The sequence below is a fragment of the Myotis myotis genome, unplaced genomic scaffold, assembly GCF_014108235.1.
Source record: "Myotis myotis isolate mMyoMyo1 unplaced genomic scaffold, mMyoMyo1.p scaffold_m19_p_9, whole genome shotgun sequence".
Lineage (NCBI taxonomy): Eukaryota > Metazoa > Chordata > Mammalia > Chiroptera > Vespertilionidae > Myotis > Myotis myotis.
The window spans coordinates 29,552,036-29,576,806 of NW_023416401.1; the positions used below are offsets into that span (position 1 = coordinate 29,552,036).

Genomic DNA, 24,771 nt, shown 5'->3' on the forward strand with positions numbered 1-24,771 from the left:
AAGTGAAGCACAGTAACACCAGGTATGCCTGTACAGTTGAGCAAAATCATCTCTGCTGTTTCCCAGCATCACAAGAGAGTATCTTACCTCTTATTGCTAGCCCAGGAAAAGATCAAAATTCAAATTTTGAAGTACTGTTTCTACTGAAAGCATATCACTTATGCACCATTGTAAAGTCAGGAAATCGTAAGTTAACCATTGTAAGTCGAGGACCATCTGTAGTTTAGAATCCTTTTTTTTTTTTTTTTAAATCCTGGTACCAAACATTAATCCATTGCTTTCTATATGGGAATATTAGGAGGAACAATTCTGGGAAAATGTATAGCTTCCCCAAACAGGATGGAGGTCACATGTGTTTTGCTCTGGGTCTTAGATGATTGAGCCAGATTGAGAAGCCTGAGCAGTGTATTCGGGGTGCTAGAGTAAGGGCTTTCAAGTAGCATAGGTAATGTTCTTAATATCTTTTAATGGGGTTGAATTGTTTCTGCTCTTCCTATATTTGGTTTAACAATGAACCTTGTAAGAAGGTTGTAAACTTGTCAAAGACAGGATCTAAGTCTTTATCTTTTCAATCCACACACAGCCTAGTGCATTGCCTTGGATGGCAGTACTCTATAAATGTTTGAGAATTGAATTTAGTTAATAGATTTTATGGACTAACAGTAGAGCAAAACAAAGATCAACACACTTGTGCAGCTGGCATTTTAGGAGCTCTGGCCTAGGTACTCCAATCAGCTATATAAAGTTGGAATCATAGAACTCTAAATTTTTGAAAGCTGTTATAGAGATTATTATCTATGATAATAAAAGGGTAACATGCTAATTAGACTGGATGTCCTTCTGGATGAAGCTGGGGCCGAGGGAAGCCCGGGTCCTGGGTGCCAGAGGGAAGCTGGTGCCCACAGCTGGGGGAAGGAAGGCCTACTCTTACATGAATTTTGTGCATCTGGCCTCTAGTGTTTATATAATTGAAGAGCATATCGAAGTGTGATTTTTATATATGCTAATCTTGGCCTCTTTCTCTCTCTTTTTTGTCTTCCAGGTATATCATACTTTGTTCTGGCCTCTTGAATGGACAGTAGCCGGCAGAGACAACAATACTTGTTATGCAAAGATAATTTGCAATAAAGTCGATAATGTGCGTAATGTGATCGGAAGCTGAAATGCTGTAATTTTGAAATGTAGCTTTTATTCTAGTATGTGGGTTTTTATGATCTCTTTAAAGGTAGTTTTCAGGGAAAGGCATAAATCCTTCAAATTATTACCCAATTAATGTGTTTGCACTGGTTGAACAAGTGACAGATTGTGACTGAGGCTTACCAATACCTTCTCAAAATAATCATTGAAAGTTGGCTCTTCCCAGACCTAACTGGGCAGTTTAGAACCAGATCATCTGTGAAAATTTTGATCATCAGCTAACAAAATGTAAGGTATATGTAAAGTGAATGTGTGTCACAAAGCCTTTACCAGGAGATGCTTACACAAAGTGAAAACTCTAGTAAATTAACTAATTCCTAATGAAGCAATTCATTAAAGAAGAATCAGTGGAGTGGAGAGCCGGTTGTTGCAGCCTTCTCTGCCTTCCCTGTTATTGAGGTGAATGTGAAACTGACAACAGATGCCTGATTATTGGAGTTTAAAGCACAGTTTATTTAGAACTGGTTGTATACAGAACACTGAGCGTAGAAAGCAGCATTAGCACTTGGTTCCTCCCTTTTTAAGAGTTTATAATTTATCTGGAGAGATCAAACACAAAATTAGATGCATGTGGACAGCAATAGCTGACATAAAGTTTACAGAGTAATCTGAGGTTGCTGTCATGAAGTTGTGGGTGCATTTCCAAAGGGAGCAGGCAGAGACTATGCACTGAGGCCCCCTAAGGTGAGCAGGAATGGGGTTCAATTATTTCTGACCTCTTGACAGAGTTGACTGTGGCTGTCGGACCTGAGGCAGAATTTCCAGGTCTGTTTACCCCTCTTTTTGACCCCCGTCTCTGTCCTTTGCCACTCCTCTGCTCTCCTTCAGCTGTGCCCACGATCCCTGTTTGCCCCCCTCCCACACACGTGCTCACCGTCGTCAGGAGAGCGTGTTAATTTCTGTTACTACTGTCCATATTTCTGTTTCTAGAGGACCATCCTATGAATTTTACTATAGCTATGTGGTAAAAATTTGGAATTAGGTCTTCACTCTCACAGAATCTGCCTTCATTTTCATTTTCAAATGGGGGGGGGGAGGGAGGAGGTCATCAGATGTTTTTACTCTGTCTGGCTGCCTGTCTTTTCCCAGTTTTCTGTGTGTACAATGCACTGCCTCAGAGATTCCAATTCAGTCTTCTGTGAGGCCCTGGGAACTCCACTTTTTACCCAGGTCCCCTGTGGCCTGTGACTGCCCTTCTAGAAACACTGCTCCTGGAGCTCTCCATTTCAGCAACACCAGTAGATGTGTATGAGTTGGCTGCTTTGAGCTATTGTTCTTTCTCTAGAAGAATATGAGGAGGCAAGACTTTGTGCCAGCCTTAAAACCTCTGAAGCTCTTTCTTTCTCTTGTACACTTTTACTATTGAAGATCGAAACAAAGACTAGAGTCTGATGAAAAACATGGACAAAAGGACATCCTAAATGCAGTGTACCTTGGAAATACACTGTGAATCTTTTTAAAAAATATATTTTTAATGAATTTTTTTTAGAGAGAGAGAGAGAGAGAGATATCCTTTGGCTGCCTCCTGCACAGCCCCTTCCAGGGATCAAGCCTGCAACCCAGGCATGTGCCCTGACTGGGCATCGAACGGGGATGATACCCAAACAGTGGAGCCACACTTGCCAGGGCTACACCGAATCTGCTTTCTGTCTCAGTGGTCTGCTCATCACATGTGCCTTGCAACTTATAACATGCAGTCCTGGGGAAAAGCCCCCATCCCCACTGCTCCTTGATCTTCCCTTAGTTATTTAAGGAGCCAGGCTACTTGCTTCCTGGACGGGGAATCTCTGCAATGCCAGTGAAACCTACTGTCTTAGAATGATTCCAGTGTTGGACTTTAATTCAGATTTGTATGTTGTTATTTAGCACTATCTCAGCATAATTCAGAAATTTCTACCATACATATTAATGAGCTCTTTCATGCAGAGGGTAAATTGCTCGTTTCTAGTAAATTGAGTGGAGATTACTCTGGATGTGCATTTACTGGCTCATTTAACAGGTTGTTACAGTGGCTCAATTTCATGGCAATGTTCTATGCTGAGTTCAACATTGGTTCTTTTTCTGTATAGATTCTGTCTGTTTGAACTATGACCTTGCAGTGATTAGGTTCCTATTCAGATCATTAACCTACTAGGCTTCCCTTTGTTTTGTTTTTCTATTAAAGAATCGGGTGGTAGGATTTCATATTCTTGGACCAAATGCCGGTGAGGTTACCCAAGGATTTGCAGCTGCAATGAAATGTGGGCTCACGAAACAGCTACTTGATGGCACTATTGGAATTCACCCCACATGTGGTGAGGTACAGAAACGGGAGGTTTTTTTAAGTTGACTTCAGTTGTTGCAGTTTGAAAACTATTATAAAGTACATTGTCAGAAAGTTTTTGTATTAGTAACTACTTTGCATATTTTAAGGGGAATAGATATATTCAGAATGTGTTTTCATAAAGCAGTACTGAAATATTGTTGGCTAAACACAAATTTGTTTTCTTCCTTTCAAACAGGTATTCACCACTTTGGAGATAACAAAGTCATCGGGACTGGACATCACCCAGAAAGGCTGCTGAGGCTAGGCCTGCTGCTATCTGGTCTCCCTGTCTATTCTCATTCCTTTCAAAGATAAGAACACTCTCAGACCCAGCGAATCTGTGACAGGGGCACCTGCTCTGTTACAGGCTTTCTTCACAGCACGTAGATGAGAATGTAGACAAGGAGACAGGCAGCAGCAGGCATCTGCTCAGTGGTCTCAGCTGACGGGAGAGGCAGTTGCACTGCTTCCTTGACGTCTTAGCTCGGAACTCATGTGAAGTGAGCTAAGACCAATACTCTTCCAAGTCAGAACTGAGCTTTCTTCTCAAAGACCTTTTAATGACATAACTAATCTAAGTCAACCTTTCTGGTTGAAAGTTTTTATCTTTTTGCTTTGTTGTTTCTAAGAAAATATTTTTTCAGTTATGAAACTATAAAATGGTGATTTTCCATCGTGTGGGCGTGGAATTCACATGGGGTCATTGGTGAGTGGTGTCTGCGGAAGTGCCCTCAGGTCGCTGGCTGCTTCCCCCTCCCTGGTTCCCTGATGGCAATCACCTGGGAGCCATTCTTCCCTCAGTGTCTCTAGACCAAGCAGAGTATCTCATGACAGAGAGGCTTGTGATTCTTTTTCATGTTGATCTTAAGAGTAATATTAAAAAGTTTCACTGTGTTATTTGAACTTTATTTAAAGCTTTAAAGTGATTCCATCTACAATCTGTTTAATTATAGTCAAGTTCAGTAATTGACCAGGTGATATGAGAAGATTCCATTTGAATGTATATACCTGTCAGCATCTGGAAGGCCCTTGCAGTGGGAGGCCTATCCAAGGTCCTTGAAAAATCATGTTTTCTTGAGGAACATAGCACACAGCAGCCCAACTCAAGGCTCTTTTAGATAGCACTTGCCTTAGGATTGGATACTTCTATGGTCGGAATTTCTAAGAATATGTTTTAAGAGAAAAAATTGAAGCCAATAAACAATTAGGGCACTCATTCTGTAGACAGGACATTTTGCTACCCTCCCCAGAAGCAGAGAGTGGAGTGGGAATAAGACCCAAGATAACTGGCGTAGGATCCCATGACAGAGTTGCTTTTTCATTGGGTAGAGTAAAATGTAACTGTCAAAAAAGTGAGGCAGTGTGTGGTAATTGCCAGAACTGAGGGAGAAACAGCGTAGTGGAAACAGGAAGATGAATTTTCACTGGATGTGAGGCAGGGGTGGGATCACTGAAGAGTTTACTGGAAGCAGCGATATGAGAACTGAATCGTGAGGGATGAATAGGATTTCAAATACATGGAGAAGGCTCTGAATGACACTTTCAATAAATTCAACTAAAATACTAGATAAAATCATTTTTCAAATGTTGTTCATGTATTTTAGAGCCACATGCACATACACAGCCACAGGTTTCCAGAACCCCAACTGAAATGAAACCAGGAAGCATAGAAGTCTTGAGTTCTGCTTTGCACTGAGCGTAGGATAGTAAACTTAAAGCCCAGGCTTGCCCCAGGTGGACTTTCTAATAAGACCTCTGTGTAAAGCTGGGCTCCCAATGGGCTATAACCCCAGTGGGAGGATGATTGAAATGCACTTTTCCTCTCAGAAGGAAGCAGCAAAGAAATGTGCCTGTCTTCTCACTGGCATGGGTGGGAGAAAATATTCCACCCCAAGAGTCTCTAACCACTGTGCAGGTTACAGACCATTGGAAAGGCTAGTTATCTTCCCTTAGTAAGGAGGAGAGAAGGCTTGGATATAAACCTCTGTTACTGGCTCCCATTCCCTTCTTCCATGCTACCTGTCTCTCCACACCCCACCCCCCTTACTTTATCTCTTCTCATCCTTTATCTTTCCTCCTCTCCTGGAGTAAAGGTGGGCTCTATATAATGGTGAGAGATCTGTTTTTCCTGGAAGATACACCTTGTATGCACCTAATAACAGGTGCTTACAGATCCATCTACAAGGAAATGAATATCCTCCATTATAGTAGAGATTTTAACATACCTCACTAATTTATTAGATCAAACAAAAAATACCAGCAAAGATAATTTTGAATAGCACAATTTACAAACTCGGTTTAATGAACTTATGAAGAAGACTGTCTATTATGAATATTTATTCATTTCAAGTGCACATGGAATATTCATGAAATTTGCCATGTACCAGTAGCTCAAAAAATTTCAAAAAGACTGGTATCATATAGAGATTTTAGCCATGAGACTAACACTGAGAACCCAGAGACCTTAACATCCATACAGTATTATGGAAAGTGGAGTATGGAGGTATTGTGAGGTGAATAAGAGGTTAATGGGAGATCAAGCTAGAAAGAGCCAGGGTAGAGCCAGGAACCAGTCACAAGAAGCAGGGAATTATGGGAAGATCCTAAACTTTGAAGAATAGTAGACTTGCGAATGCCTAGCCCCACTACTTACTAAATGCATGAAAAAATAAATTAACTTCCTATTCTTGATTTATTAAGTGTTGACTGTATTGGATGTTTCACAGAGTTATAACAATTGAGTACATTTATAAAGTTTTCAATATATAGCATATTGGTGTAGAGTCTTAGCTTCCTCAGTGATGAGCAGGGGCCTTATTTAAGGAAAGCTCTTATAGACACACAATAGTGTATCCAATAGGTAAGAGACCTAGTGACAAATCTGTGCTTTGGCAGCCTCTGAGTTGGGCTCAGATTGGATTCTCCAACTATGGGTAGTCACTTCCTTGTGTGATCCCCTCCTATAATGTGCCAAGGCTGGTCTGTGTGACACGTAACATATGGCAGAAGTGGTTTGTCACTTCTAAGATTAGGTCATCAAGGACTGCAGCTTAAGTTTTGCTCACTCTCAAGCACTCTCTTGGATCGCTTGTTCTGGGAGAAGGCAGCTGCCATATCATGAAAACCCAGATGCTGAAGAACTGAAGTCTCCCGCCAACAACAAGAAATTGAGGTCTGTCAGCATCCATGTGAATGAGCTCGAAAGTGAGTATTTCCCCAGGCAAGCCTTCCCCTAGCCAGCAGCTTGACTGCAATCTCCAGAGACTGTGGTCCAGAACAATCCAGTTAGGCCACCCCCAGATTCCTGACTATCAGAAACTGGGATAATAAATATTTTTCTAGCCACTACGTTTTGGAGTAATTTGTTACACAGTAATAGATAAGTTCATGGAAAATTAAAATTAGTACAAATGTCATCAGATACCTAAAAGGTCTTAGATTCTTTTCCTAGGGCAGACAAAATAAACCTCACATAGATTTGGGATTTCATCAAAAAGGGATTGGATCTCAGGTTTAGCACTGAATTTTTTTTCATACTTGCAGACAAGGAAACCCTATGCAGGCAAGCTTATGGGGCCTTAGTGGAGAACCTTCTAAGTCCATGGGCTTGGACCTTGGCTGTGGTGGTCCCCTGCTGAACTTCCTTGGAGCACCCCTGATTGTCAAAGCTCATGAAAGATTGCTTGGGAAGCCATTCACATGAGCAAGGGAGAGCAATACCTTCATAGTCTCATCTCAAATAGGAGTTAGGGAAGGGCACTTAAGAGTATTGGAGGGGAGGGGCTAGGGCTAGTCAAGGGGTGGTTGTATGGCAGAGGTAGGTGAGTGGGTCTGGGCAGTAGTTGGTCAGAATTTGTAAACGCTGCTGGAGCAGTGTCAGTGTTCCTTACAATTTGAGACATATGAGACCATATTGAGTTCCTGTTAATGTAGTCTTCTCTTGGAATATACAGGTCTGAATGAGCTAGTGTTAAAATAGCTCAGGCACCCTGGCCGGTTGCTCAGAGGTTGCAGGGGTGGGCAAACTTTTTGACTCGAGGGCCACAATGCGTTCGTAAACTGGACCGGAGGGCCGGAACAAAAGCATGGATGGAGTGTTTGTGTGAACTAATATAAATTCAAAGTAAACATCATTACATAAAAGGGTACGGTCTTTTTTTTCAATAGTTTTATTCATTTCAAACGGGCCGGATCCGGCCCACGGCCGTAGTTTGCCCGCGGCTGGGTTAGAGTGTTGGCCCGCAGACTGAAGGGTCACGGGTTTGATTCTGGTCAAGAGCATGTACCTTGGCTGCAGGCTCCTGCCCAGCCTGGGCCCTGGTTAGGGTGCATGCAGGAGGCAACCAATCAATGTGTTTCTCTCTGTCTTTCCCTCTCTCTCCCACTCTCTAATAATCAATGGGAAAATATCCTTGGGAGAGGATTAACCAAAAACAAAAAACAGCTCAAGCTTTGGTAATTTGTGTATGATGAGCTTTAGTACACTTTATAGGTTTTTAGTAATAGTGCAGTTTTTCAAATTGTGGTTTTATTTCCCAATGGAGAACTATCTGACAAGGAGACCTATTAGGACTTTATTGCAAGAGATAATCAAATATTTATTGAGACATATGCTCCCACCCATGCTGGAATAACAAGTATTAGACTTTACATTTCTCTCTAAACAAACGAAATGTGGACCTGCTTTCAGGCATGGAACAATAAGACAGGGCAGAACTGAGATTCCTGAGAGAAAGGAAACAAATGAGGTGATTCCCTACAGTTGCCCCAACTTTCTGCATGGAAGTCATTTTCAGACTATAAACTCAAGGGAGAATCCAAACAGAGCTTGACAAACTTGCTAAATTGAGATAGAAATTGGAGTTCGAGGAGGTTGAGGCAGCTGTACATTGTGAGGGAGGCACAGGTGAGAGGCAGAGAAGAGGTCCAGAAATCTGCACAGGATCCCCTGAGTGCTGAATTCTAAGCCATATCTTCAGAGTAAAATTCTAGAAAGGCAGAAAATGACAGGGAGTAAAAGCTGAACAATTGCCTTAGCTGCCACCGTCTGTTCAGCCATCCCTGGCTCCTCCCTGCATCCGCTCCTGCTGGCTTAGCTTCTTGGATCACCACCACGCAAGGACAGAGCGGCCAAGTGTAAAGATTACCCACCTGTTCCTGCTGGCCTCGGGAAACAGTGCCGCATATCCCAACCCTTTCAAGGGCCATCTAACTGGTGTGTGGGGGAAAGAGGTGGGACTCCTGCCTTCTCCCACAGTTGGCTGCCTGCAGCTGGGGCCCTGGTCTCATCAGCACCCTGTGAGGAGGCAGGTCTGGGACCCCCATGCTCCCCAGAGGAGGCAGCCTGAGCCCAGGGCCTCACCAAGCACTGTGAACACAAACCCAAGTGTTGAGGCCCCAAGAGGACTTCAAACAAGGAAAATGTCAATAATATCGTGTCCTTGCTCCTGCAGTCACAAGCCAGACTCCAGCTTGGGAGGCGTTCTCTCACTGGCCCCAGCTGCTGCCTGTGTGGTCTCCTCCGCTGCAAACACAGCTGAGCTTGGGTTTCTGTGTTTAACAATATGCAGTGCGAGGTGACTCTTCAATGGACTCCTGGGCTCCAGATTAGAATTTTGGGCAGGATTCAAGGTCCCAAGATCTGAGTGTGACTGCCTTTCTGGCAGCCTTTTAGGTGGGGAGAGGACGGAGGGTTGAGTTATCATTTGTTCTTCTCAAAACAAACCCATTACCCAAAGACTTGGCTCACAATCATAATGTCAGGGGTGGGGGTTGGGGGGTGAAGAAATATTGAACAGGACAGAGGGTTTTGTCCACACTGGAGATGTAAACATTTGGAAACGCTTTGCACCTGTGCTGAATATGAAGCTCCCCAAACTCTGAGGGCACATGTGGTTTCAGCACCTACATACCCAGTTCATCACTCCAGCCCAAACATGCCTAACCAGAAAGCATGGGCTTCCTGGGCTGCTGGGATACATCTCTGGATGTTCAAAACCTCCAAGGGCTGTGAAATCCCGAAAGGAGCCTGTAAGTCTCCTGGGAGCCCGCTGCTGCTCTTCCCCCTAGCTGCCACATGATGGCAGCAGGGAGCCAGCTCCACCGCTGTAGGGACGGATTAGGCAAGGCTTCGCTGCCACAGGGGCTCCAGGCAAGATCTGTGCTCTTCCTGCAGACTCACACAGGTGTGAGGTGGCCCAACGAGCAGGGCTTCACTGAGCTGGTTTGGGCTTTAATCTTTGGCCCAGGCAAAGATCACATTTCCTTCAAGTTGTGACTGTTTTCTCCAACCCTACAATTTAGGATCCCTCCACACGATGCCCTCCCTCCATACCCTGCTCCCCATGTAGTCCCTCACGCTGTGTGCTGCTACGAAGGTAAGCCAGGCTCTCCATCTCTCCTTCATAACCACCTGGCATTCTAAGGCCATTTGGCAGCAGTGGAAACTGAGGCTCAGAGACTCAGTGAGATTCCAAGATCAGACAGCCCCACAACGCAGAGCAAATGGCAAAATGAAGTGGAGAAACTCTAAACTGTCAGAAAGTAACAAAACTCATTTATTTCAATAACATGAACTCCCCAGATCACCAAAGTCCTATAAAACCTGCCATCATATTGCACCCGGGACTCTGGGCACACACAGGCAACCTAGCATCTGGCCAGTCTAAGACCAAGGGTGGGTCCAGGACATGGCCAGCAACAGGAAAGGTGGCCCTGCTCTGTGACAGGCAGAGTGAAGGCGGCTCACAGCTGACTCCTGTGCCATGCCCGTGGACAAGGATGGGCCCAGCCTGAGTCCTGCAGGGGAGGGCTTCTCTCCTTGGCCAGGGCGGTTCTTGCCAGAGCAGGTGAAGTGGGGAGGGAATTAGGATGGCACAGGCTGCCTTGAGCCAGCGTTCTGCTCTGTTACACCATGGAGGTTCAGGGACAGAGCTGACAAAAACGGCCTCTTTGCAACTTAAAACGCTATTACCCAATCCTCACCCACGCCAGCTAGAGCAGTTACTAACTGAAGCAACATCAAGCGACAGGCACGACAGGGGACAGGCACAGAGTTGTACAGCAGCTGAGGTGGGCTGCACCCCAAACCGGCCCGGTGTGATGTCGGCCCAGTGCAGTGGTTGTCAAAAACTCCCTTTCTCGGGCCCCTATCCCTGGGCTCGGAGCCTCTGCAGTGCACCAGGCCCCGTGGGGAGCACTGCAGGCTAGTGCAGCCGCAGGTAGGAGGGGGCGGAGTAGTTGAAGAGCAGGAAGTCCATCTTGTAGAGGTCAAAGAGGCGCCGCTGATAGAAGGGGCTGATGTCCTGAAAGAGGCGCCTGGCCTGGTCCTGGGCCGTGGCTGCCTTGGCCCGGGGCGGTGGCGCGGGGAAGCGCAGGCCTGGCGCGCCCACCAGGCTCAGCACGAAGGCCGCGTCCTCCGCCAGGGTCTCGAACTTGCCCACGACGTCGTAGCGCAGGCGGCACGGGTGGCAGAGCGCGTGGGCGCGCTCCCAGTGCTCATTGAAGGGCTCGTCGCGGCGCGTGCGCGGGTCCAGCAGGTAGGCCAGGAACTCGGCGAAGCGCACGTCGTGGCCGCGGGCCAGCGCGTCGGGGTGCGGGCGCGGGCGCAGGCGCCGCACAATGCGCGTGCCGTAGAGCCGCTGGAAGGCGGCGCTGTAGGGCCGCGCGAACTTGTTGCGGTAGGCCGACGCCAGGCGCTCGAAGGGCTCGCGCACGAAGAGGAAGGTCAGGTAGGCGCGCAGGCGCCGGTTGATCTCGGCGGGGCTGAAGTCGGCCAGAGAGGGCAGGCGGCCCGGCGCGTGCGCCTGGTGCGCGGGGATGGCCTGCGGGTCGGCGCCCCCCGGGCCGCGCAGCGCCAGCAGCACGCGCTTCCAGTTGGTGCAGGCCACCTTGGGGACGTAGCAGTAGAGCAGGCCGTGGGCGTCGTCCACCAGCACGTGCCGCAGGTCCTCGGGCTGCAGCAGGCGCTGCCGGCGGGTGTGGCGGCTGCAGGCGCGGCGCAGCAGATCGCGCCGCTGCCGGTGCACCTCCGCCAGGGCCGAGCTCGAACCCTGTGGAGGACAGGGGTCGGTGTCAGGGCAGCTGCCCGGTGACGCCCAGTGACCCGTGTGAGCCAGGGCCGGGCAGCAGGATGGGGGCCTGGACTGGAAACCCAGCGCTGCCACCGATCACTGTATGAGTTGGGGGGCCTAGGCATTTGTCCTGGACCTGGATTGGGGGAACCGAATCTAACCTTGCAGAGGCATGTAGAACGAAGTGATTAGTCAGTTGTTGGACACGCAGGACTGAGGAGGTCCTGGTAACGAATGTGATCAGGGTAAGACTGATAAGGAAGTATGGCTTCAGAATCCTCACCATGGGAGCAAATTGAATTACTAGAAGTAGCATAGTGTATAACAATGGTAGCTTTTTACAGCCCTGTAGTATTCCATTGTGTAGATGTACCATAGCTTTTTTTGTTTATCCGCTCATCTGCTGGTGGGCACTTGGGCTGTTTTCAGATCTTAGCTATTGCAAATAATGCTGCTATGAGCATAGTGGGAGCATATATTCTTTCTGGTTGGTGTTTTGGAATTCTTAGGCTATATTCCCAGAATATTTAGGGTCAAGTAAAAGGCATTTCCATCTTTAATTTTTTGAGGAGGGGTGACTGGATAAAGATGAAGGGATTAGCTAAAGAACACATATGCAGACCCCATGGACACAGACAATACTTTGATGAAGGCCAAGGGAGGGGAGGAGAGGATGGGTGGAGGTGGGCAAAGGCCCCCCCTTTTGCAGGGGGACACCTGCAATAATGTCAACATTAACATTTTTAATAAGAAAAATAGGGTGGTAGGAGGCCAGGGGATTGTCAAGGGCGGGGAAAAAAAGGAGACATATGTAATACTCTTTGTAATACTTTAAGCAATAAAACAATAAAAAAAAGAAAAATAACAAAAAAACTCATGATGTGATATGGAAAAAAAGAAAAGAACGATAGCTTTGGTCTGTACCCCTCTGTCTAAGGGGTCAACCCACCAGCCCCTCCCAGACTGATTTGAGCACCCTGGGGCTACAGGCAGGACCTGGGGGACTAGTGACAGGCTGGGGCCCGGGCTCAGCGGGTCGGAGCTGCAGGGGAGCATGGAGGGTGCTGTGTGCTGAATGGGGTCTCCAGGGGATGAGAGATGCTGCCACGGAGGTGGGGTGGCATCAGGATCTCGGACCAGGCGGCACCCGGACAGAGCTACGTCTCACAGAGCAAATGCAGAAGTCAGCCAGTTTGCAGACCCCGAATCAATTTCTTTTTGAGGCAAAACCAAATCTGCCAAGGGAGGCAGGCAGCAGAAGACAGACACAGGAAAAATAATGGTACTTTGTAATCTAAGCCAACGGTCTGAGGGTCAGTGAACTGGCCCCCTGTTTAAAACGTTTGAGGACCCCTGGTCTAGAGCCCTGACTGGTTTGGTTCAGTGGAGAGAGCAGGGGTGGGCAAACTTTTTGACTCGAGGGCCACAATGGGTTCTTAAACTGGACCGGAGGGCCGGAACAAAAGCATGGATGGAGTGTTTGTGTGAACTAATATAAATTCAAAGGAAACATCATTACATAAAAGGGTACGGTCTTTTTTTTTTTTTAGTTTTATTCATTTCAAACGGGTCGGATCCGGCCCGCGGGCCGTAGTTTGCCCACGGCTGGGATAGAGTGTCGGCCTGCAGACTGAAAGGTCCCAGGTTCAATTCCAGTCAAGGGCATGTACCTTGGTTGCAGGCACATCCCCAGTGGGGGGTGTGCAGGAGGCAGCTGATCGATGTTTCTCTCCCATCGATGTTTCTAACTCTCTATCGCTCTCCCTTCCTCTCTGTAAAAAAATCAATAAAATATATTTTTAAAGTGTTTAGAATAGATTCATAGAGAAAGTAAATTGGTGGTTGTCAGGGGCTGGAGGTGGAGAAAATGGGAGTGACTGCTAATGGGTACTAGATGTTTTTTTGGAGTGATGAAAATGTTCTCATACAGGGTCCCTCTCCCCCATCTAAACTAGGACCCTCCTGGTAGAGCTCTCCATGTGCCTTGTACTTCCCCTTTAGACACAAATCAGTCACAGGTTAGTGGAGGCAGCGATCAGATCATCTTTCCCCCCATTAGACTGTCAGCAGCACAAGGGCAGGGAACCAGCCTACCTGGTTGTGGCAGGATCCATAGCTTCCTGAGCACAGTCTTCATACCGTAGGTGCTCAACACATGCACCTGAGTGGGTGCCCCTGAGTGTGGCTGTTTGGGTGTGAGGCAGGGGGTGTGACTCTCAGTGGGGTACAACCGTGTGTGTGTGTGTGTGTGTGGTCCCAGTGGGGCCAACAACAGAAGTGAGGTTCATGGACCAGCAAGCCCTCTGGTCCATTGCCTGAGAAGAGGTGAGGCAGGGGCTCCTTCGTGTTTCCCTATTGCAGCTGATTTGGGTTTCACTTAATTACTGCTTCCCCACTAGACTGTCAACTCCCTGAGGGAAGACTCAGTGTCTGTTTCACTCTCTTTCATACCCACAGCACATACAACAGTGCCTGGCACAGAGTGGGCCCGGTGTATTTTTGAGTAGGTGATGGACAGTAGGGGGTAGGTGGGGACACCAGCTCTCTCAGCTTGCCCCCAAGATTTGCCCTCGTCACATTCCCAGAGCCTGGATTTGCAGAGGATGCCTCTCTCTGCCCAATGTGGGTTCCAGTCCCGTGACTGTAGGTCAAGCAGGTCAAACTCAAAGGCTAACATGGGCCAAATAAACAAGGTTTAAGTATATGTGGGCCGCAAAAAAAATAAAAACTTCAATTTTCATAGAAATGTAGATTTATTTTGATAGAGACATGCTGAATACAAAGGGCTGAAATAAATGAGTAATTGTTAACATAAAATGATAGGACATTTTAATAAAAATTAATATTATTTCCTGAACATTAACTTATCAGACACTGGACAACTGCATAAATTAATGAGTGTAACGCATATAAACCTATTTTCTTGTCTGAAAGCTAAATATTTCCTGTTGCACACACCAAACAAGTTAGTACAAGACTAATGACATGGCAGTTGGCTGCTAAAATATTCGCTGCTAGTATTAGTGGAGAGAAATGGTGCGCCTGCGCATAAGGCACATAAGGGAAATGAATGCAACATGATTATAGTAATCAGTCATTAGCAAACGTAGTTATTAATAACTAGAGGCCTGGTGCACAAAATTCATGCAGGGTAGGGTCCCTAAGCCTGGCCTCCCCACCTCCCCGCCTCCTCCTTCTCTCGCTCCCTCAGTGCCCCACTGCCACTAGTCGCCAGACATGTTCCGCGCCGCCCCCTGGTGGTCAGCACACATCATAGTGAGCAATCAAACTCCCGCTCTCCCGGTCAAACTCCCAAGTGGACAATTTGCATATTAGCCTTTTATATATATATATAGATTATGTGTAACAGGATATTGTAAAAATTAAGTTATGAAATTTTTATTTAAAAGTTTCTTACCTACCGTTATATTGGCTGGGCTGCAAAAATATTCGTTGTGGGCCACAAGTGGCCCGTGAGTTTGACATGCTTGCTGTAGGTTTACATTGAGGCTCTTAGGTTCCCATGTCTGGAGGCAGAGGGAGGGGTCCCAGAATGGGGGTCTGTCCACTTACCTGGTCCAGGTCATAGAGCATCTGCAGGGGACTCCTCTTCTTCCCACCAAGCCAGCCAGAGCCCAGAGCCTTGTTTCCAGATTCTGTGGAGCATAAAGAGAGATGCATCAGAAGAAATGGCTTTGATGCTTGGTCAACTCACCTAGGGCACAACTAACCCATCTCTGAGACTCAGTTTCCCTCCTGCCTTGGGATGGGGAGGGAGGTTGGGGAAGTGTGGGGAAGCACTGACAGGTCCCCTAATCCAACAGGCAGGTTGCTTGGTGTCACTCCTACTCCTGTGCCCTGCCCTCTAGAGTTGGAGGATACCAGACAGGAAGAAATGAGAGGAAAGATGGTACCCAGCCCATAGCCCTCTGGGAAAGGCCTGACCACTCAACCTCACCCACCTGAATCTGCCCTCATCTCATGCCCTGCCCTAGCCAGCCCCATGACCGAGGAGCCCTCAGGGACTCAAGAAGCTACCTGTCTGTCCAGAGAGGGATGGGCAGTAGTGGAGTGGCACAGCCAGACTGCAGGCTCTCCACTAATCTACTGTGAATTCCTCCAGCAGCCTGTAATTCCCCGAGCAGTGTGCATGCTTCTTCATGGTAAACACAGCTTTAGCTGTCTCCCAGAATGGATGCCCCTGAGGACAGATACTATCTTTCTGTCTCAGTGCCAGATTTTTCAATCTTCCTAAAACTACCATAAACTCAGCTTGCTAAGTTTATTCTTGACTCAAAATGTGTCTTAAGGACTATCTTCTTTTTTTTTTTTTAAATATATTTTATTGATTTCCCACAGAGAGGAAGGGAGAGAGACAGAGAGTCAGAAACATCGATGAGAGAGAAACATCGATCAGCTGCCTCCTGCACATCTCCTACTGGGGATATGCCCGCAACCCAGGTACATGCCCTTGACCGGAATCGAACCTGGGACCTTTCAGTCTGCTGGCCGACGCTCTATCCACTGAGCCAAACCGGTTTCGGCAGGACTATCTTCTTAAACATATTCAATTAATATGGATATATTTTTAGTACTATAATCAATATAGGTGAGGAAAGGTTCAAGACCTTCTGGATCATATTTTTTCTTAAATATGATTATATTTATTAATACAATAATAAAGTATAACACAATCTTTACAACATCACCAAAATTGCAAATCTTTAACTAGATTGACCAAGAAGGAAAAAATAAAGACTCAAATTACTAAAAGCAGGAATGGAAGAGGTGACATTAGTACTAGACGTTATAGAAATAGGAAAGGATTATTAGAGTATAATATGAACAACTATACAAGAGTAAATTATATAACCTAAATGAAATAGAAAATTCCTAGAAGGCACAAATTCCTAAAATTGACTCAAGAAGAAATACAAAAACCTCAACAGACTTATAACAAGTGAAAAGATTGAATTAGTAATTTTTAAAAGGAAGCCATGTTGAGACTGGTAGGAGGGGCAGAGACCTGAAATGGGCTGGTCCCACAACCATGTGTGGAAGTTAATACTTGGGAGGGATATCTTGGCTGTGAGGTCCCCAGTGAAGAGCAAGGGGGTCCTAGCCCCACATCAGGCGGCCCAGCCCACAACATCTGGCTGTGAAAATCAGCGGGGCCTCTGTCTGGGTAGAGGGCTGCTGTAGACCCCAGTGTCCTCCTAAAAGGTCCAAGCACAGACTCACTCACAAACATGGCCCTAAGCTCCAGCGAAGGGACAACAGCTAGAAAAGTACCAGGGACATATGGGAAAGAACTGACTTGTCCAGCTTCAGGGTGAAGGCTGGAGGGGCAGCTCAATGGGCAGGTGCCATTGTTAATTTGTTGAGCCCTCCTCCCACCCCCACAGCTGGCAAGTGCTGGCAGGCGCTGCTTTCCCTCTGTGGAGCCCTAGCCCCCTGCTCCACCAGTCTACAGGACCAGGCTGGTGCCACGTCTGAGTTTCCAACAACCTGCCTAACACCACTCATCCCACTTGGTGATCCCAAGATTCCACCTCACCCAACGTGGGCATCTGCCTCTTTCAGCTGCTGTTCTTCGCTAGCTGCTGGCCTTGGCCTATGCACTTTCCTAAACTTTCTCAAAGGGCCACAAACCTGAAGCAGCAGTGGCTGTTCTTGACATGCCCTGCACCGCTTGCTAAGCAGCCCCAACCGAAGATTATTTTGTACCTCCTAGCAGGTGGCCCTGCATCAAGGCATCGGCAGCAGCTGATCTGGGCATGTGCGGGATTCCCTCCCAAAGGCTCTAGAACCAACACACCTTGTGAATTCAGACCGCACTGCACTGAGCACCACCCAGTTAGCTCCATAAATGGCACACTCAAAGAGCAACTCGGCAGGCACCAGAGCCCCACGAAAGCGAATCCTGCTCCATGCAGTCAAACCGCATACAACCGCTCAATTGCAACGAAGGCCAGTCCTTACAGCCAGTCATCCTGAGGGTCAATCCCTCCCACTGACAGGCCAACAGCAATCCAGGCTCAACTACAACAGGAAGGCACACACAACTCACACAGGGACACAACTGGAGCACCTGGCTCAGATGACCAGAAAGATTGCACCTCTCGGCCCCACAGGACACCTACTATATAAGGCCACTCCACCAAGACGGGAGATGTATGGAGTTTCCTCAAAAAATTAAATATGGAACTGCCATTTGACCCAGTGATCCACTTCTAGGAATATATCCTAAGAAAATTGAAGCACCAATCAGAAAGAATGTGTGCACTCCTATGTTCATAGCAGCACAATTTACAATAGCTAAGATCTGGAAACAGCCCAGTAGATGAGTGGATAAAAAAGCTGTGGTATGTTTACCATGGAATACTATGCAGCAGTAAAAAAGAAGAATCTCTTACCCTTTGAGACAGCATGGAGGGAGCTGGAGAGTATCATGCTAAGTGAAATAAGCCAGTCAGAGAAAGACAAGTATCACATGATCGCACTCATATGTGGAATCCAAGTAACAAAATAAACTAATGAAGGAAGTAGATCCAGACACATGGAGCATGGAACAGAGTGTGGAATCTCGGAGGGAAGGCAGGGAAGGGCGGGTGGGAGGTAATCAACCAAAGACCTTGTAAGCATATATGCATAACCCAAGGGCATAGACAATAGGGTGCTGAACGCCTGGAGTGGGGGGGCTGGAAGGGGTCAATGGGGGGGGGAAAGGGGGACATATGTAATACTTTCAACAATAAAGAATTAAAAATAAAAAAGACCAGGAGATGTAGCAGATCTACCTAATACATAGAAACAAACATAGGGAAGCAGTCATAATGAAGAGACAAAGAAACATGTCCCAAATGAAAGAACAGAACAAAACTCCAGAAAAAGGACTAAACAGAATGGAGACAAGCCATCTACCAGACGCAGAGCTCAAAACCCTGGTTGTAAGGGTGCTCAGTGATCTCAGTGAGAGCTTCAACAAAAAGGAAACATAAAAATGGGGATAGACCAAACACTAAAAAGAGCCAGTCGGAAATGAAAACAATAACTGGCATTAGAAAGAACAACAGCAGATTAGAGGAAGCAGAGTACCAAATCAGCAATTTGAAAGGTAAGGTAGCAGAAAACACCCAATCAGAACAGCAAAAGAAAAATGAATTTTTAAAATGAGGATAGTTTAAGGGACTCCTGGGGCAACATCAAGTGTAATAATATTTAATCATAGGGGTAGCAGAAGGAGAAGAGAGAGAACAAATATTGAAAACCTATTTGAATAAATAATAACTGAAAGAAATATACGTACAAATGCAGGAAGCGCAGAGAGTCTCAAATAATATGAATCCAAAGAGGCTGACGTCAAGACACATCATAATGGAAATGCCAAAGTTAAGACAAAGAGGATCTTAAAAGCTGCAAGAGAAAAGCAGTTATCTATAAGGAAGCTAGAAACGCAGGCACCTTCTTAAAGGGCCAATGCACACTATTTCATTTGCAGCCACTCACCGTGGGCTCTGGCAGAGGGAGGGCAGAGTGGACTCGAGCTGTTTGAGGAGAGTTCAGGCTTGGTGGCTCTGGGGAGAGAGCTGAGAGGACAGCTACCTGGATCCCTGTACTGAGTTATTCCCCCATACTGCAAAGGCCATCTTTCTCAGGCAGACCTTTCCCATTCATGCAGCATTAGCCTGGGGGGAAGCAATAGCCCCACCCTTTGGAATGCCTCTCGCCCAGCCTTGTGGAGTTCAGCTCTGACTACACCCAGAGGCTCATTAAGGTCAGAGCCATGCCTGGCCATTGTGGCGTAGTGGTTGAACGTTGACCTATGAACCAGGAGGTCAGGGTTCGATTCCTGGTCATGGCACATGCCTTGGTTTGTGGGCTCAATCCCCAGTGTGGGATGTGCAGGAGGCAGCCGATCAATGATTATCTCTCACCATTGATGCTTCTCTCTCTCTCTCCCTCTTCATTTCTCTCTGAAATCAATAAAAATATATTTTAAAAATGTTCAGAGAAATGGATGTATGAAACAGACTGAGAGATCTTAGAGGGAAAGAAGGTGTGGGGGATGGGAAGAGATTAACCAAAGCATGTCCAGTGGACACGGACAATAGTGTGGTAAAGGCCTGGAGGGAGGTGGGGGCTGGGTGGATAAGAGGAAGTGGGGGAAATAGGGGACATCTGTCATACTGTCAACAATAAAAAGTAAACTTAAAGAAAAAAACAGACACTCCTCCAAAGAGAACATACAGATGGCCAGTAGACATACAAAAAAAAAAAAAAATGCTCAACATCACTAATCATCAGAGAGATGTAAATTAAAACTACAATGAGGTATCACCTCATACCTGCCGGAATGGCTATCATCAATAAATAAATAACAAGTGTTGGTCACGATGTGGAGAAAAGGGAACCCCAGTGTGCTGTTGGTGGGAATGCAGACTGGTACAGCTACTGTAGAAATTAATATGGAGTTTCCTCAAAAAATTAAAAATGGAACTGCCATTTGACCCAGTAATCCCACTTCTAGGAATACTAGTATATCCTGAGAATCCCCAAACACCAACCAATCAGAATGAATATATGCACTCCTATATTCATAGCAGAATTATTTATAACTAGAGGCTGGTGCATGAATTCATGCACCAGTGGGGTCCTTCGGCCTGGCCTGTGGGATTGGGCAAAACCGGCTCTCCAACATCCCCCAAGGGGTCCCAGATTGCAAGAGGGCACAGGCCAGGCCGAGGGACCCACCGGTGCATGATCAGGGCTGGGGAAGGATGTGGGAGGTTGGCCAGCTGGAGAGGGACTGCAGGAGGCTTCCAGGGCATGTCTGACCTGTGTCACTCAGCCCCAATCAGCTGGACCCCAGCAGCAAGCTAACCTACCAGTTGGAGCGTCTGCCCCCTGGTGGTCAGTGCACATCATAGCGAGCTGTTGAGCTGCCTTAGCATTTCATTAGCATATTACACTTTGATTGGTTGAACGGCCAACTGGACAACCGGACACTTAGCATATTAGGCTTTTATTATATAGGATAGCAAGGTCTGTAAACAGCCCAAGTGTCCATTAGTAGATGAGTGAATAAAAAAGCTGTGGTACAGCCCAGCCGGTATGGCTCAGTGATTGAGCTTCGCCTATGAACCAGGAGGTTATGGTTCACCTTTCTTACCATTTTGCAGATGGTAAAGTGGAGGCTCAGAGAGGTGTTACCTCTGGCACGAGGTCACCCAGTGACCAGCTCCTCTTGGGACCACAGCTGGGACTGAGGAAGAGTTGGTGCCCACCAGGGGTTGTGGGAAAAGGAACTCCAAGTAACAGAGAAGAAACCTAGGCCTGTCTTATTCTAAGGCCCCTTAACTCAGAACATTCCAGAAACACTAGCCCTTGAGAAAGACCTGTCATTTCCTAGGCAGACCACAGCCTGCAGGAGTGTGGGTCCCATACCAGACTCCGGTGGCCAGTGGGTGGAGTGCAAGAGGAAGTGGGCACCAGAGAGAGGCCCAGAGTAGCTGTGGCCAGTGATTACAGGGCTGGGCCATCCCCACCCGGGCCCGCCACACAGATCAGAGGAACCCAGGTCCACCAGGAGGGCAGGCTGGCCATGGAGGGGGGAACAGATGGGTCTAGGGCTCAGAGGGGAATGCTTGAAGATCCCAGGGTCCAGCCCCCCACTCTGGACAGCTAGAGGCTGGGGGTCTAGCGTAGGGACTAGCCTCAAACAGGGCCACCCTGAGGCCTCCCCCAACCTCCACTGCCATCACCCAACCCCTCTTCCCCCCACACACCTATTTATTTCCTCCCAGCACTTCCACTGGGCTCCATGTCCCAGGGCCCCTGCCCAGGGCACTGTGGAGCAGACAGGCCAGGGAGAGCTAGGTGGGCAGGCCCCAGTCTCGTGGTCAGGGAGGGTCCTGGACCTAAGCCAAAGAACTCTGCCATCCAGAGCAACCACAGGCAAACCACACGGGGTTCTGCTTTGAAAAAAGGAAACAAAAATAGCAGGAGGTTATAGAGAGAAGAGGGAGAGGGCAATAGGAGGGAGGAGAGAAAGAGGAACTGGGTGCCAAGGACAGAGATGGAGAGAGAAGAAACTACACACAACGACAGAGACAGATTGGGAGAAGTCCGGAAATCCGGCCGGCACCACGCGCTGTACTCAGCGATTTGTGAACATTGAAGCTTTCTCCTATTGGGTGGTAACTATTATATCCCCACCTGACAGATGGGGAAATAGGATCAGAGAGGCAACGAAACAAGCCTACGGCCTCACAGCAAGTAAGGGCCAGAAACAGGATTTTACCCCAGGCCACAGCATATGTGTGACCTTAACGCAAGCCACACCATCCTGCCCTCAGGCACACCCTCCACCCTGCACAAAACTCGATTCACAGCATCCACAGGCTGATGGCTGAAATGCCACACCAAGAAACCAGACAAATTGTCCATGCATGCTCACCCCCAAGGAAAGCCTCAGTCCCCCGCTTTATAGGGGAAGGGGGGGGGGCGGGAGACTGGGGGCAAGTTGTTGCATGGGGGACTTGAGGCTTCACTATTTTGGGGAAACAATGGTGATCCCAGTCTGGTAAGCATAGATTATGACACAAGGCTTCTGGTTAATAAGTTCTAGCTGGGCTAGTGTTGCAAGATCAGATAAGCAGGAGCCACAGGCCTCGCTGCGAGTCTCCCCTAACCCATTCACTCCCCCTGATGGCTTAGGCCTTCTGGGGTGACCTATGTGCCCCTGGGTCAGGGACATTCCCTCTGGTGATCAGGCTAAGCGATGAACACGTTGACAAACCCTTCATAAGTAAAAAGCAATTCTGCTTTTTTTTTTTTTTTTGGAGAGAAATAGTGATCTCTCCACTCCAATTTAAAATTCAGACTGCACGCTGAACTCCACAAACCACGTGGAATAGAAACCTATCTGATCAGATCATTCTTGGGCACCAGTCACATCAGCTCTGTCTCCAGAACCATCAGGAAGCCCCCCCATTTCTGCTTCCTCCACAGTATCAGCCCAGGGCAAGCCCCGTCCACTCTGCTCAGGAAAATCACCAGTCTCTTCAACTGGCTTCCTATTTCTTCTTGTTCCATCTTGGTGATCTTAAAACCTACGTGGCTTCCCATGGCTATCAGTAAATTCCATTCCTTCCCAAGGCCCTCTAGGCGCGTCTCCCACCCTCCCCAGCTCTCTCCTCAGCTGCAGCCACACTGAACATAGCAGGTGCGTCCCCACCTTTGCACTAACTTTTCCTTCGACCTGGGAAGCTCCTCCAGGGAACATTTTAGGGGAGATACTGCTTGCTGTTCAGATCTCAACTCAAATGTCTCACCCACATCAGGATATTTCAGGCTCTCCTTTTTTTTTTTTTTTTTTTTAATTCTCACCTGAAGATATGTTTATTGATTTTTAGAGAGAGAGAGAAAGATCGATGTGAGAGAGAAACATCCATCTGCCTCCCATATGAGTCCCAACTGGGGATCGAACCCGAAACCTAGGGCTGTGCCCTGACCGGGAATCAAACCCGCAACCATTTTGGTGTACAGGCCTGCAGCTCCCAGCGTGGCTTGTGGAGGGGTCCAGGTCTGGACAGCGGTGTCCAGCCACAGAGGGAATGGTGTGAGTGGCAGGGTGAGCTGGTGAACACTGAGGAGGCCTCTCCAAACCCTGGCCTCCAGTCCAGAGGCAGTCAGGGAAGGGTGAGGGTGGCAGGGAGTGGGGGTGGGGGGAAGAAGCCCCTCACCTCGGGAGGGAAGGAGCACATGCCAGGCCGAACCGGGACAGGGCCATGGTAAGGAGGCCAGAGGCCAGGCACTTCCTGTGTGCCCTCATTCCCCTCAGCAGAAGCCGGGTAGGGAGAACTCGGGCACTCCATTACAGATGGGAGCCCTGAAGCCCTGAGAGGGGGGGAATAGGTCGCCCAGCAGATAAGACTGTGGATGACCTATCCTATACCAACCTAGACCTAGCCGGGGTCCCCCATGGGTAAGTGCTGCCCCCCGAACAGTCTCCTCAGCCTCATCACTTAGGCCACCCTAACCCCACTGCCCAGCGGCCCCTGCCCACCCTGGGGTGTGGAGACCCTGTCTGAGAGGCTCCAAAAGGGGACTCCAAGGATTTCCACAATCCACCCCCCCCCCCCCCACACACACACACACCCACACATTCACACACTCACACTCACATCAGGAAAGGCAAACAGAGCCAGAGGTCAGGAGAACAAGCCAATGGCTGGGCCCCTCAAGCCCAGGACAGACAGTGCGGCCAGCAAGTGAGCCATCCACACCCATCCCTCCACTCACTTCTCTGGCATGTTGGTCCTGTGAATGGGTCGGTGAGAGGGTTTGAGGAGTTCATACAAGTGAAGTCTGGCACAAGCTGGCCTGGAGCAGGGACTCCACACTGCGGGGTCCTGGCTGGCTGCCTCATTTCCACCAACCAGACCATGAGGCAGATGCAAAGGAGCCCCAAGTCCTTGTCAGTGTGAACTTCAGGTGGAGCAGGGCACCCCAGGCAGCACCCTGCCAGTCACACAGAGGAACCAGCTGGGGATGGAGGGGCATCAAACTCCCTCCCACGCCAGGCGCTAAGGGGGTGGGGCGAAGTAAAGGAAGCTGCCTTCCCAGGTGGGCCAAAGGCAGCCCCCCACCCGCCACTGACCCGGGTCGCTAGGCACAGGCTGGCAGGCCCTAGCGGTCCGCATCCCGGGCGCTTGGAGACCACTTCTCCAAGGGAGGAACACCTTGCGGGGAGCTGGGCCACAGGCGGGGCATCTAGAACCTTTCTGGGCCCACTCGCCCCTAGCCCCTAGCCCAGGAGCAGACAGACAGCAGGTGCCCCCGGCCCAGCTGGCACTCACCCGGGAGTAGGGCGCGGGTCGCGGCGCCCAGGAGCAGGAGCGCAGCGCTCAGACACGCGGCCGCCAGGGCGCGCCGCCGCCAGCAGCGCCTCCCCATCCTGTGCCAGCGCTGCAGTCCGGGTGTCCCGCGGGGCGGCGGCGCCGGCCCTGGACCCGCCCCGGCTGCCCCGCGGCCCATACCAAAGCGCGCGGCACGGGGGTGCGAGGGCTTTCTCGCGCGGGTCGCGGGGCCACCGGGAACGCAGCGCTGGCCCGGAGGACCGCAGAGGTGGGCAAGGGCAGGTCGGCCGGCCTCGTCCAGTCTCCATGCCTTCCCTTTCCCCCCACCCTGCCC

The 24,771-nt window shown here is 48.5% G+C and overlaps 2 protein-coding genes across 10 annotated transcripts in view; one reads left to right on the forward strand and one right to left on the reverse strand.

Annotated features, from left to right (window-relative positions):
• The window catches only part of TXNRD3 (thioredoxin reductase 3), a 35,792-nt gene extending 31,382 nt beyond the window's left edge, over nucleotides 1–4,410 (forward strand). For 4 of the 7 annotated variants that reach the window (XM_036322605.1, XM_036322600.1, XM_036322602.1 and 1 more), the window contains exons 14-16: nucleotides 1,043–1,138; nucleotides 3,362–3,491; nucleotides 3,699–4,410. In XM_036322605.1, coding sequence (XP_036178498.1) covers nucleotides 1,043–1,138; nucleotides 3,362–3,491; nucleotides 3,699–3,817 — 345 coding nt within the window. In that variant the 3' untranslated portion in view covers nucleotides 3,818–4,410. Of the gene's footprint in view, nucleotides 1–1,042; nucleotides 1,139–3,361; nucleotides 3,497–3,698 lie in introns of all 7 variants that reach the window. The other 3 variants (XM_036322606.1, XM_036322601.1, XM_036322604.1) reach the window with 2 other exon arrangements.
• A 5,626-nt stretch (nucleotides 4,411–10,036) lies between these two features.
• On the reverse strand, nucleotides 10,037–24,568 carry CHST13 (carbohydrate sulfotransferase 13). 3 transcript variants are annotated; one of them, XM_036323653.1, is made up of 4 exons: nucleotides 24,438–24,527; nucleotides 18,884–18,990; nucleotides 15,148–15,230; nucleotides 10,037–11,553 (listed from the first exon to the last, which is right to left on the reverse strand). In XM_036323653.1, exons 3-4 carry the CDS (start codon nucleotides 15,166–15,168, stop codon nucleotides 10,708–10,710), a joined length of 867 nt encoding a protein of 288 aa, XP_036179546.1. In that variant the 5' UTR covers nucleotides 15,169–15,230; nucleotides 18,884–18,990; nucleotides 24,438–24,527; the 3' UTR covers nucleotides 10,037–10,707. The 3 variants fall into 3 exon arrangements, with proteins under 3 accessions (XP_036179546.1, XP_036179547.1, XP_036179545.1); XM_036323654.1 differs by lacking the exon at nucleotides 24,438–24,527 and adding an exon at nucleotides 19,084–19,368; XM_036323652.1 differs by lacking the exon at nucleotides 18,884–18,990 and having other exon boundaries at nucleotides 24,438–24,568.
• Between the last annotated feature and the right edge of the window lie 203 nt (nucleotides 24,569–24,771).

Bases quoted from the DNA above. Each gene is read 5' to 3' on its own strand.
- CHST13 (XM_036323652.1), bottom strand. From the start codon at position 24,534: ATGGGGAGGCGCTGCTGGCGGCGGCGCGCCCTGGCGGCCGCGTGTCTG. The intron at 15,231-24,437 runs GTGAGTGCCAGC...TATGCTCCACAG, and splicing joins GACCCGCGCCCTACTCCCGG to AATCTGGAAACAAGGCTCTG. The intron at 11,554-15,147 runs GTAAGTGGACAG...TGTCCTCCACAG, and splicing joins TGCTCTATGACCTGGACCAG to GGTTCGAGCTCGGCCCTGGC.